We start from the raw sequence: 13939 nt of genomic DNA, 5'->3' as shown, positions 1-13939 counted from the left end.
TTGTTTATAGAATTTGGTAAATGGTCATAACAGCTCCTACTTTGCTCTTACAAGTGACTCATTCACCATAAGTATCAAGATATAACAGTTGTTTTCGTTATCCAGTGGAGGTGCGCATGCATCAATGACAATAATACTGTCCTATCTCGACCACGTTATTAAAATTAATTTTCATTAAAAAATAGTCTATCCTATGCCATGTAGCTAGTGACAGTGGATTGGTATCGATATATAATCGATCATTAGGACCATTCCCTTCTTCAACATTGATAGGTTGTCAACATATATACTTCACATTCCTGTTAATGTTATAAACGATGTTTACATATTAATTTTTGTTATCTCCTAATCATTTACTAATATAAGAAAGAACATGTGGTATGATTGCCAATGAGACAACTATCACCAAAAGACCAAATGACACAAACATTAACAACTATAAATTCACGGTTGGGCCTTCTACAATGAGAAAGCCCATACTGCATAGTCAGCTATAAAAGGCCCCGATAAGACAATGTAAAACAATTCAAACGAGAAAACTAATCTCTTTTTTAACATTTTTTTTTATTTTAAGAGATGTTGCAAACCTTAAGTTTTAATGATAGAGAACTTTGTTTTCCTTATACCAGTTAATTGATACAATAGAAATAAGGTATGCATGTTTACAGCTGTTATCCTACTGCTAGTAAGGTAAATGTTTGGTTTGGTTGATTGCTTTGTTTGTATTAATGTTTGCACAAGCATTGTAGTTATGATTGATGCATGAAAACAATATAAAAAGGCGGAGTTAAACTAGTATACTCTAAATTTAACATCATCAAATACTAAATTTTTCTAATATTCATTTCTTATATATTTCCTCCGTTCTTGAAGCACCCGTACCACACAGAAACTCGCACCTATCGAAAAAAGAAATACTATAAACTAGCTCACACTGCATTTATGATTAGTGTTCTATGTTGTCTTTTCTTTCTCTTCCTCCTTTCTAAGAGCACCTGTGTAACACCGAGGCAGTTTAGTTTGTAGGAGCTGATCAAATAAGACTGCATATTCTGGAGCTAAGCCATGTTTAGCCTTATAAATCAGTTATGATTTATGATCATGTATTCTTTGTGTAATTGTCGCAATGTTACATTCGTGAAATAATTCGCTTGACAGTTTGGTGTAATCAGGTTTGTCTAAAATTATTCTTGCTGCCCTCTTTTACAGATTTAGTAAACTATCTAATAGAGAGTTATTACAGTTTACCCATATTGAACAACATTAATCTAAGTGAGGTAAAACATAAGCGTTATAGAACATTTGTCTAGCTTTGTGATTTAGATATAGGATTTTGCTATATTTTTCTATAAACGAACTTTATCTTATACTTATAAGAAAGAAAGAAATAAAAAAAAGGGGTCACCGTTCATTTAAGCTCATCCGCCTCCGAAAGAAGCATACATTTTTGTTAATGTCCTTTTTTTCTGTTGAACTAATAGGAGAAATAGAGGTAAATATCGATATAAAAAATAACTTGCTCATTACAGAAATCGCTTAAATTGTACAATTATTTGGTTTATGTACAGCTTATTTGAAAACATTAATAAAAAAAACATAGGTCACCGATGTGTTAAAAAAGATATTTCAATTTTAAGCCAAAAAAATGGCATTGTTGCACTTAAGGGAGATAGTTTGGAGCTTTTTTGATGATATAAACATTTTGAAAGGCACTTGGGGCCAAACCGAATCGGGTTTTTTGGTTGATTTTTGTTTAATATGATAAAGTAATAACTAATAGTGTAATATGTAAAATTTGTAATGAAAAAACAAATGTTTAATTTTTTACTGAAAATTTTGTTACCGCGAGCCTCCTTAAGGAAATTGATTTCGACTGGATAAAAAAAAACCGATCTAGACTTGGTTTACATACATGAATCGTAAAAAACTGACTAGAATGGAACAAGATGTGGACAATTGATAGGCAAAGTATGATCTTCAATTACAAGCAAAAACCTTAACGAATACTAGCTATAATAAAAATGTATACGATTAAAAAAAAGTGCTTCTGCCTGATTTAAAATTAATCTTTAAACAAAAACAAATATGACAGATAACAACCATCAACAACCAATGGTTTTGGGCACTCGTGATAGGAATTAAAATGTTTTTTGCTCCACATTCCTCCTTTAATGGTGGCACACAAAATAATAATATAGAGTACAGTAATAATTGAACCACAAGTACTCGCAGCTCCTGAAACCATGTTTATTAGATTTAAATGTTAATCGATACACAGAAAATAAAGGAGTACGTCCAGTAAGGGCCGATTTTTGCTTCAAATTTCAGGTTCGTCAGGCAGCTGAAAGATTTGGGACACTTTTTAAACACTTGCGTGTCTATTTCAGCTGATTCAATTAGTTTATGTGATAGATTTAACTCATTTAGTCATTAAAACGCTCCAATTCAAGCTTAGATATGAAAAAATATATCAAATATGCCAAAAAATGTAACTTTTAGATGTTTTTTTTTGTCAAAAATGAAAATGGCCGCATCCGTGTTCATTCTCAACCTTTATATCTGTAAACTTATATAGCTTTGACATGTCGGACAGTCTTGCTGCTAACTGCGTTCAGTATACAAACTCAGCTTCGGAAAACATTTACTTATTACTGTGACACTAATGGCTACTATTATCTATATTAGTTCGTTTAACATAATCTTAAGACGATTGAAATTGAAAACTTTTTTTGTTTGCCATATACGTTGAACTCGGTTCATGCAAAACAGACAACACAAATTATTTCAAAACATACTTATAGCTGAGTTTTGACAATGTCATGACGATTTCTATGAAATAAATTTGTATCAATAGGAAAATAAATCATTTTAAGATAAACTTATAACCTTAAAAAGGTATATGTTATGAAATATGAGCCTTTTATTCGTTTGAAAATAAAGAACGTTTCGGTTATTCAATCCCAAACTAAGAGACGCAAGATCATATTTTTTGTTTGCGGGATATATTGACATAGCACTAAATATACCTAACTTTAAACAGTAATTCAGACCTCAAGTGACTTTTGTAATGTGGGGACGTTCTTATGACGTTCTGACCATATGTATGTTCGCAAGTGGAAGTTTTAGCAAATCTCGAATGTCAGTATTGGTCCGTAGTGTTTAAAGAACACGACAAAATTCTTAAGCCACACATCCTATAATGATATTGCGAATATCAATGTTAAACTTCGGACATTTAACGTGTTGTACCTTGCAATAGTGGTGGTCTAATGTTTGTGTACCACATATAGCAAGCTTTTTTCTATCACCATTGGACATCATCGTCATTTCTTAATACACTTTGGCCATGTCAATCTATTTTATGGGGGATATAAAACAACTGAAACATCAGTGCACCTCTATGAAAAATGTCAAAAGAACCCTGTATTGAAAGAAACGTCTTGTCCTGCTGCTTGAAACTCCAAATATCTCTAAACAAAAGCCAAGCAAAAAACCGATCTGTAATCCGCATCGACAGTATACACTAGTCATGATCACATGACTGTAGTTTGTGCAATGTTTCCGATTGTCGTGGTCGTTATGCCCTACATTCTGGTCTGTACAAGTGATTTGATATCTGAACTAGGGATAGCATTTATATCACACTGCAGATGGAAAAAAAATTCTTCTGTGAATGATCTTGTAATTTAGAATACAACAGTTTGACTCCCAGTAAAGGTTCATAGTGGCTATATGACAAATAAGCATTAAACAGCCTTTACTTAAATGTTCTGTTTTAGAGAATGAAATTCCTCGTCTTGGTTGTATTTTTCTTTACAATAGATGCAAGCATATGAAAGAGAGACAAAAGATACCAAAGGGACATTAAAAGTCATAAGTCGAAATAAGCTGACAACGCCATGGCCAAAAAAAAAACCACACATACAAACAATAGTACACATAGCACAACCTTTGATAGCCGTGACTTAAATTTCTTGCCTTGAGGTGGTTGTCATTTTGTCTGTATGTCTCAAAGAAACACAGGCAACAGTACGTATGTTACCGATGGTTATGTTTAAAACAAAGCTAGGGGAATTCCAGGAAAAACAAAAAATATTTCAGTTTGGTTGTGTCAACAAGATGTTACCCGTGTCATGCGAATCAAAAGTATTATTATATTACAAACAGGAATGGAAAACAAATTAATTGCAAATGTTCAGATCTGATCTGACACTTAGTATCTAAAAATTGTAAACCGCAAAAAGACGTGCTAGTGAGTTGGACCACGACAGAGCTTAAATGTATCATTATTCGTGAAACGGTAACATAAAAACCTATTTTGTGTCTATTTGAGTCGCAAGTTCTTCATTATTAGGTACATGACACCTAAATGAAATTTCCACGTTCGACACTCAGGTGTTACAATTGAAACAGAATCTTCTAAACTTTCTGGGGGCACACGAGATAACATTGTTTTCAGTATGTTTCGAGTTAATCTTTGGTGGTCTATGTGTAGTTTTGCAGAATTTTGTTTGTCATTTACGTCGTTCTCCTAATTTTACCATGCCGTTTTGATATCATCGTCAACTAATATGTTTGAATATCCCTTAAAATTCTGCGGCCTGTTTTAAGTAGTCAGGGGTACACTCCTGTCCAAGAAAACTGTATTGAATCAACAAGCACCAGCATAGGGTATCATTTGAGATATGTGCACATTATACGATGACGCAGAGGAGTGTAGTACATTGAGACCTAGCGATGGGGAATTGACATTTGTAAAGTTAAAATCGCCCTCCAAAGTTTGTCATAGATTTTTGTTTGTAGTCGTCAATCCGTCTCAATATCAAAATAAAAGGCCAAGATATGAAGCGAAAATTCTAATTTCTGTAGTATCCTTTATCACATGCTAACTGGGAAATGTAAGTACTGACTGACTAAAATGTAGGTAAAAAAGAGAAAGGTAATCTTCAGAATATCAGAATTTTGAAATCATAGAACTAAGCAAAAAGGTTAACTTTAGGTATTTAAAAGGTTCTGCATTTCAAATTGCAGTGCGAACTGTAGATATCACTATGTCGTGTAGACTTATGCATCACTCTGTCCATTTTTATTATAAACAATTTTCAAGCGAATAGAATGAACCCGATGATAGATGATGATGTACATCTATGAATTAAAGTCACAATTATATGCGCAATCTTGTGTATATTTTATTTATACACCAATCAACTGTGTCAAAATACCTCAATTTACTGTACTTTTGTAAAAATAAATCAATTATTCTACTTCTGCATTTAATAAAATAACACTATTTAAGGTATTAAAATGAATGTATGGTTCTTTGAAATGATAACGCAAAGTTTTAACGGACTTTCTAGTTTTGTTATATTTTTGGGATTTTGTCGGATCCATATTTCTTAAATAAACCATTGAAAAACTTATTTCGCCTTTTACATCAATAAAATCAAAATAACACAACCTTAAAAAAGAATTTCGGACACCAAAATAATTCAACGAAATAATAAAACATCAACAAAAACAAGTAATATCAAGTCCAAATATTACAGGAAAACTATGTCCCAGCCCAAGCATGGACGGGACACAACTATCCGGAATATTTTTTAGTAAATGATTGATGAGAAGAGATTTTTTAAATTAAAAAAAATATCGTTTTAAACAATATGACCTCATAAAAACATTTGTACATGAAAAGAAAAATTGTAGTTTTATTACTTAATAGTAGATACGATATAATCCATTCATCAGCGCTTTGTTGTATGATGTTGTAATCGGGTAAAACACAAAATTTCCCCGTTAACAGTAGTTTTTACCTTCGTAATTTGTCATCAAAAGGCTTTGAGGATTACCCTTTTTGCCTAATGCATAGAACAATATGTTTCACGTTTAAATAAAACAAAAAAGAAAGATATTTGATGGCAGCTTTTGAATAAAAAAAACCAAACTGCATGCCACTTATGATCTGCATTTGATGTCAAATTTTCTGACTAAAAGATGAAATAAAAAAAACTGCACCATACGACTTTTTGACGACCAATCTTAAATTCAAGTAAAATCATTTTTCTAGGACTGTGCCAACTTTTAGCCGTGTACCATGAAGTGAAATTAAACTCCTTTAATAATCGACTTTTTCCTATTCTGTCACTGCACTATAAGTAGTTCAACAAATAAACGGATATCTCGGAATTGTTTTAAAGGGAGCATGACCAAATATAGAAATGTTGACGTGAAAATATAAATAACATCTGTATGATAATTTTAACTTTTACATTTTAAGGATATAGTTATTTTTTTATGAGATGCGATATTTATATATTCTTTTATAATGTTTCAAAACTGCATGTGCATGCGCTGCAGTCACATCCGGATGGCATCCCATTGTATCGTTGGTAACTCCACTTCAGTCCGTAGCGGCTGTGCGGTGTCCAATCATACCTTGACGGCATTCCATTGTTGGAACCTTGACAACACCACAGCATTCCGTAGCCCTCCAAGTTGCGGATAGCAGTTTCCAGTTTCAGCTGAGAAAAATCAAAAGATTTGTCGGAAGATATTGGTATTTCTTACAGCCAAGAGCATTGGAAATGTAAGTTTTTACTACTTTGTCATATTTCGTTACTTTTTTCAGCGTTAGAGTCTGAAAAATATTAAATTTCAACTCTCGGCAGGAAGTTCACTGTACATAGGAATCAGTTCAAGTATCAATAAAGTTTTAACTTTCTTTTGATTGTTTAGGGAATATCAACGTGTTTGCCAAGAAAAACGATTTTACGTAGAATTTAAATACTGACACCTGAACATTTTATAAAGGAATGAGAAACATCTGTTTTACCACTATTGTAGTCTTTAGTTTCAGCGGCATCATATTACCCGCCTATCTTATGGTGGTTATTTTTAAAAACAAATATAAGAGTTATGTTTAAAGAGTATGTATATGGAAAAAAGAAAAATATGAATTAAAAATTGCAACAACAAAAAATTATTCATATCAAAATATCCGATTTACATAGAATATTTCTCTCCGACCCACACTCGGATTCTACTGTGACGTCGACAATAGATAGATTGATTGTTGTTTAACGTCGCGTCATCAACAATAGTGAAGCGCATTTTTCGATGTTCCAGCGTTGTACATTATGAGAAATTGCCAAATATTTAAAGAAATATAGATATATAATATAGTGAGATGTGGTATGTTTGATTTTAAATGAGACAGACATCAAACAAAGTCCAAGTATTTGATTAATTATAATGAGTCATATATATATATATAATAAGATATACGCGTGTAACGTGTACACAGGATAAGCGTGTCTGTTTCTTTTTAGAATGAGTTCGTTACCAGTTTGATACTGGATTCAAATTACTCACTCTTTACAAAATATATAACAAATAATCTGTATTCATAAATTAACGTCATTGAATCAAAATATGTAGTAGTACAACTGCTCTTTGCAATCTCTAATAAACTATCTATAAATAGTTCTTCTTTAAAATATATTACAACTGGTACAAATGTGTACTATCACAAAGGTAAGGGCCGATTTTGGCCTCAAATTTCAAGTTCATCTAACGAAAGTTTTTGGACACTTTTTAAACACTTAAGTGTATATTTCAATTGTTTCGATTAGTTTATGTGAAAGATTTTAACTGATTTAGTCATTAAAAACGCTCTGATTCAAGCTTAAATGTCTATCAAATATGCCAAAAAACGTCACTTTCCAGATGGTTTTTGTCAAAAATGAAAGTGGCCGCATCCGTGTTCATGCTCAACCTTTATATATGTTTTGTATTATCATCAAATACAACTTTCATTTCAATATTATGAATGAACACGAATGCGGCCACTTTCATTTTAGACGGAAACTGTCTAAAAGTTCCTAAAATGCTAAAATTTTGTGAAGATTTCAGTAATTTAACATGACTTAATGGTGCTATCTAGAACGCGATATTTGTGCATTGTATTGTCAAAAACAGCTCATATTTATGTAGCAGAAGCATTTTACTTTCCAAAATATATCTTCAAGATTACATTTTCACAATTTTCTAAAACTGCTATATTTTGGGGCCAAAAAGGGGTACTGAACCTACTCCTTTGTCCTGGGTCAGGAACAAACTTGTCCTCCTGATACAATAATGCACCCTACAAGTTCACACACTTGTCTTTGTACCGTTAGTACAATAATGTACTTACAAGGTGGTCACACAGACTCACACTTGTCCTATACGATTCCTATACGGTACAATACGGTTCAGCTTGTAAACGTACAAGTCCGTATTTATAACAGGCACCAACCTGTTCTTTATTACACTTAGTAATATTAACACAATATATCATATATAAGAGACAGCGTTCTCGAATATCTACGTACTGTGCATCAGGTTTTCGTCTTCAAACGTATGGCAATCGACTCTGACTCTGAGCTGATGTTTTATTAAAGTATATACAAATGCATTAAATAAGGCTTCTGCAGAACAGTTCCTAATATAAACAATCTAGCCTTAGATACAAAACCATCACATGCAATTGAAAGGCCGTACAAGCGACTTATTATCACAAATATTAGATCCAAACCTTAAGGAAAGTCCGTACTCGCGCTTTTTAAAGTTCATAAAAGATAACTAAATGAGATATATTAAAGACTTTTAAAGATATCTCATTATCGCTATTTTGTGCATTTTTTCCTTTGTTCCTTTCTATTTTGTGATAATTTTTCATATCATGCTACTAGCTTGAGATGGAAAATTATCGCTAGAAATTAAGGAGGCACGTAGCGTTGCTAATTGACAATTTTGTCATAGGTAAACATGGTAAAATAGCAATAAACAGATTATCATTTAAAAAATGAGAAAACCAATGTCGTTGAGATGATCAACGATAATCTATAATTATCGTAACAAGATGTATCATTAAGTATTCCTTTATAAAAGACATATTCCAAAACATATAAGATATCGTTTAATTTATAAGATATATCGTTCAATTTATATAAGATATCTCATTCAATAAACAAGATATCTTATTCAATAAACAAGATATTTATGATATACTTAAAAGTTTGTAAGATATCTTAATAACTTCAAATCAAATGAGATATCTCAAATAGAATACAGATACTTTATAAACATTATGAGATATCTTATTTATCATTTTACATTTATATGAAATTGAAAAAATATAAATCATTTTTTTTAATATGAGATTTCTTACTAAAAAACTAAACTAGACTACCCCTCCTTTCGAAGTAGCCTTGTCCAATAGACAGGTAGATTGGTTATCTGTATGACTAGTCTATACTCTTAAAGGAGGGTAGTTTACCTGAACTAATAATGGCTTGACGGTTCACCTACAGTTTTTCGTGGGAAAAAAATGGTTGATCATATATGAAGCACTGAATCACCGAAGCATGACTGGAGCGGGCCCCTTAGGTCAGTCAGCGCATCCACTTCATGAAAAGTTATGGATCCCCAATTGGTGTCTATATTTTTTCTAGTGAAAGAAGCCTAGTTAGAAATCAACTTCAAACATTAAACACACAATATTTCCACGAATATAAAAGAATGCTGTACGATGACCAATAGCTAATATCTTTTGACATTTAGTCTCTAGTTAATACATAGTTGTTGCATTTGCAATTATGCAGTCTTCTTTTCGTATCTCCCTCTTCGTAATATAGATGTTTGATGAAGATGGTCGTTATCTGTTAGCCAATCTATCTACACAGATGAGACTTGTTTGTTAAGGACTAACTACCAGTTTGATTTACAATACAAGGGATTGGGAAAGAAACAAGTGTCAACAAATGATACTGGGAGTTTCACGACCATTTTGTACCAGACATTTTTGTTAATCTTTTGTGCTTGTATGTGTGTTTAAATGATTTATTGTTGAGTCTAAGAATATCTTTAAAAAAAAAGGATACAAATGGTTTTTATGGTTGACAATATTTTTTTGACCTGACATTATAAATGTTAGAAAAAAAATACATTACAAAAGAGAGACGAAAGATACCAAAGGAACCGTGGGCATAATTGGAAATTAGCAAAATCTAGATGTAACACTTCTTTTCGATGAAGACATTTCTCACAACGTATTATTAATGATTGGAATAACCTACCAGTTGAAGTTATTTCATCTAAAACTGTGGAAGCCTTTAAAAATGAGTATAGACCGTCATTGGGAGTCAGTCATGTATCAGTTAGGAAATTGATGAGGACACAAATAGTTTTCTATATAACTTTTTAATTGTGTGAAATAATGCACCAAATCATACAGGATGGATGATTGTATCAGTTTTGAAAGTGTACTAAAATATGGTGGGCTAAAAAGGATAGGATCCTTCCATATCAGCCCCACAACGTTCTTACAGGTAACTTACAGGTAACATTCAAAGTCATTCGCCGAAAATAAACTGACAAGGGCATTTAAAAAAGGATTAACCGAAAAAACACAGTTTTCAAAGCACAACTTCGCAACACCAACCCCATCAAATACATACCAGGGGTGACCTCGGGTGGTCCAAAAAATGTAAGCAGGTCCTGCACCATACAATCCCGGGTGATAAGTTTAATTCAGTATGTCACAGAGCATATCCGTCGTCATCTGTGCAAAAAATATTCTGTAACGTTCCACCAACTCAATATATAATTATTGTGTTCTTTATTTCTGTAGATGACCAAGCCAAAGACTGATAAAGAGCCACAGCGCCGTCTTCTTAACCGTGGAGCTATCAAAAATGGACTTGGTGGACAGAGCGTCGAATATCCGGTAAACAGAGTGATGCCACGTTACAGAAATGGAAAGCCAACGAACCCTATTGATGTAAACCACAACAATTTCTTACCAAAATTACCAGATGCCAATACTGGTAATACTAAAAGTAAGTACATTAAAAAGGAACGGACCATAGTCTTTTTCTGGGAGGAGGAAAATCTGCCGAAGGAGCAGTTTTGAAGAGGAAACGATATGATAGTTATGAGACAACTATGAATCATAGAACAACAAAAAACAAGGATGTAAGGAAGTGCTGGTGTTTACGAATTCAAACCATTGATTCCGTATATTAGGCTATGAATACCTTACCGTGTTACACATGTGTTAATATCTATGTATTATATATAAAAAAAGAAGATGTGGTATGATTGCCAATGCGACAACTGTCCACAAGAGACCAAAATGACACCGACATTAACAGCTATAGGTCACCTCATGGCCTTCAACAATGAGCAAAGTCCATACCGCATAGTCAGCTAAAAAAGGCCCCGATATGACAATGTAAAACAATTCAAACGAGAGAACTAACGGTCTTATTTATAAAAAAGAATGAACGAAAAAGAAATATGTCACACATAAACAAACGACCACCACTGAATTACAGGCTCCTGACTTAGGACAGGCACATACATAAATAATGTGGCGGGGTTCAACATGTTAGCGGGATCCCCCCTAACCTATGACAGTGGTATAACAGTACAACATAAGAACGAAGTATACAAATCAGTTGAATTATGTTTTTCTAAACTGTACATCTTTATTGTTTAAGTGAGAGGTGTAAACCCATATGCACCAGAGCCTAAGCCTATAACTGATGGCACCTCCTACTTGGATATATACCAGATGAAGCCAGGTTTCCATTTTCCTGATGTAAAAGATAAAACTAAAATTGCTGCTAGGCACCAGCTCCAAATAAAAGTAGTTCCAAAGGAAATAGTTAAGCTTGAGGATGATTTAGATAACAGACCTCGCACTAGAATGCACCCAGAGGTACGTGAAATACTAGACAATTTAATTCGTTGTTTATTTTATTTATAAAAAAAAGAGGATGTGGTATGATTGCCAATGAGACAACTACCCCAAAAAGACCAAAATGACACAAACATAAACAACTATAGGTCACCGCACGACCTTCAACAATGAGCAAAGCCAATACCGCATAGTCAGCTATAAAAGGCCCCGATAAGACAATGTAAAACAATTCAAACGAGAAAACTAACGGCATTATTTATGTAAAAAATGAACGAAAAACAAATATGTAACACATAAACAAACGACAACCACTGAATTACAGGCTCCTGACTTGGGTCAGGATTAATTTCGTGGTTTGTCAAAAAATGAAGTCAAATCCAATGGAAAGTATATTAACTAAAACGAATAAAAAATTTGCTTTTATTTAGGACCATGTATCATCAGTATTATCGCCATCTGAACTCAGTGTTATATCATATAACCGAAGTGACAGTTCATTGAACATACCGGCTATGCCACCATCACGAAGAACTAGTCCATTATACGCTGGACCACCAAGTATGCCACATGGAGAGGGAACTCATCTTTCTTTATCACCAGAACCACACATTGAAGGGGCTCTTGTAACACGGCCACCACCTATGTCATGTGGTGAAGGACAAGAACATGCATATATGCCACGCCCACCATCTATGTCACATAATGAAGATCGCATGCATATGCCACCCTCATCACCCGGCCCACGTGGGGTGAGACATGCTTTTATGCTACAGCCACCAACCATACAACGTGAAGATCAACCACATATGCTTACAGTACCAAAAGAAGATGGCTCGATCTATTATAAGCGTAAAACTACAGTTAAACTGGAGAAAATGGATATCTTTTTAAATCCCAATACACAGCTCGGTCTGGGAACTGACGTATCCAACTATATTCCGACGCCACCTGCTGTGACTAGACACGGAGCTGAGAGGAACATCCGTGGACAGTCACAACAGAAAGGTGGAGGCAGAAAAATACTTCCTCCACTCCAAAGGAAGAGGCCATATTAGATGGGAAAAAGTAAATAACTGAATAGTGCTATAATACGTTGTTGCAATAATACTTATGGTTCCAAAAAGTAATACTAGTATAATATCAATATTAAGCAGTGCATAATGTGAGATATAAGAATACCATTTCATTGTAATTATATGTGTGTGATTTAAATGTAATCGAACTTGTTTTACCTGTTGTGCTTTTATTTGTTTTTGCAATTACTTTTTTATGCTACTTGTTCACTTGTTTGTGCTATAACTTCTTTGTGTTACTACTTGTTTGTGCTTCCTCTTGTTTTTATGCTACTACTTGTTTGTGGTATAACATATATGCTTTTGTGACATTTATGATACTATTAATTATTAGAAATCAAACGACAATGTAAAAATTTAAATAATTCTAAAAGATGATAAAAGAAAGGGACTGACTAATATTAATGTTAAACGTTAAACACTCAATTTTGCCCTTGAATATTTGCGCTTTTAAAACCATATGCTCTGGATATAACTACTTCTCAGTTAGTATCAAAATTTGATAACCATGACTTATAAATGCTTGCGCTTGCCATAAATACACATGCTAATCCCAATAGCAACTGCTTGTGCTAGCCAAGGAGTTTCGATTCAGGTATATGGGCTGTTTGGTTCTGATTAAATTTAAGCATATAGAAAATTGCAAAAAATAAAAAAAAATAGAAAAAATAAAAGTAAAAAAAAAATGAAAAAAAAGAAAATTGAAAAAATAAAAAAAAATAAAAATAAAAAAATCATTAAAAATACAATAAAAAAAAACATATATTTTTTTTATTGTGCATGCAGTTTAAGTTTACAATTTAAATTAGCTCAAACAAAGTTTATGGTTGTTTTTGTTTGTTTGGTGTAAGTTTAAAGTGGAAGGGGAAGTGAAATCAGCACTTAACTTTTAACCTTGCTCCCATCTGGTCACCATCAATTCAAAAACGTTTTTGCACTTACTTCTTTCAAAATCAGTTCAAGTGTTATTTTACCATTACACTCAAACTATATAGCAATAGATTTTATAATTAAGTTAATTTTTGATCTTCATTGTTAAAACTGCATTTTGAATCTTAGAAATAAAAACATTTAATTTAGAAGTGAAAATGTCACCATTAAATTGAAAAAGTATCTGTACACA

At 33.0% G+C, this 13939-nt stretch overlaps 1 protein-coding gene across 1 annotated transcript; it reads left to right on the top strand.

The window, feature by feature from the left end:
- The first annotated feature begins 6455 nt into the window (after nt 1-6455).
- Nucleotides 6456-13439, top strand: LOC134693200 (uncharacterized). The gene is made up of 4 exons (XM_063553929.1): nt 6456-6583; nt 10670-10877; nt 11541-11761; nt 12172-13439. Exons 2-4 carry the CDS (start codon nt 10670-10672, stop codon nt 12796-12798), a joined length of 1056 nt encoding a protein of 351 aa, XP_063409999.1. The 5' UTR covers nt 6456-6583; the 3' UTR covers nt 12799-13439.
- Nucleotides 13440-13939: the final 500 nt, after the last annotated feature.

Source organism: Mytilus trossulus, chromosome 12 (assembly GCF_036588685.1).
Source record: "Mytilus trossulus isolate FHL-02 chromosome 12, PNRI_Mtr1.1.1.hap1, whole genome shotgun sequence".
Lineage (NCBI taxonomy): Eukaryota > Metazoa > Mollusca > Bivalvia > Mytilida > Mytilidae > Mytilus > Mytilus trossulus.
This window is presented reverse-complemented; position numbering and strand designations above follow the sequence as displayed.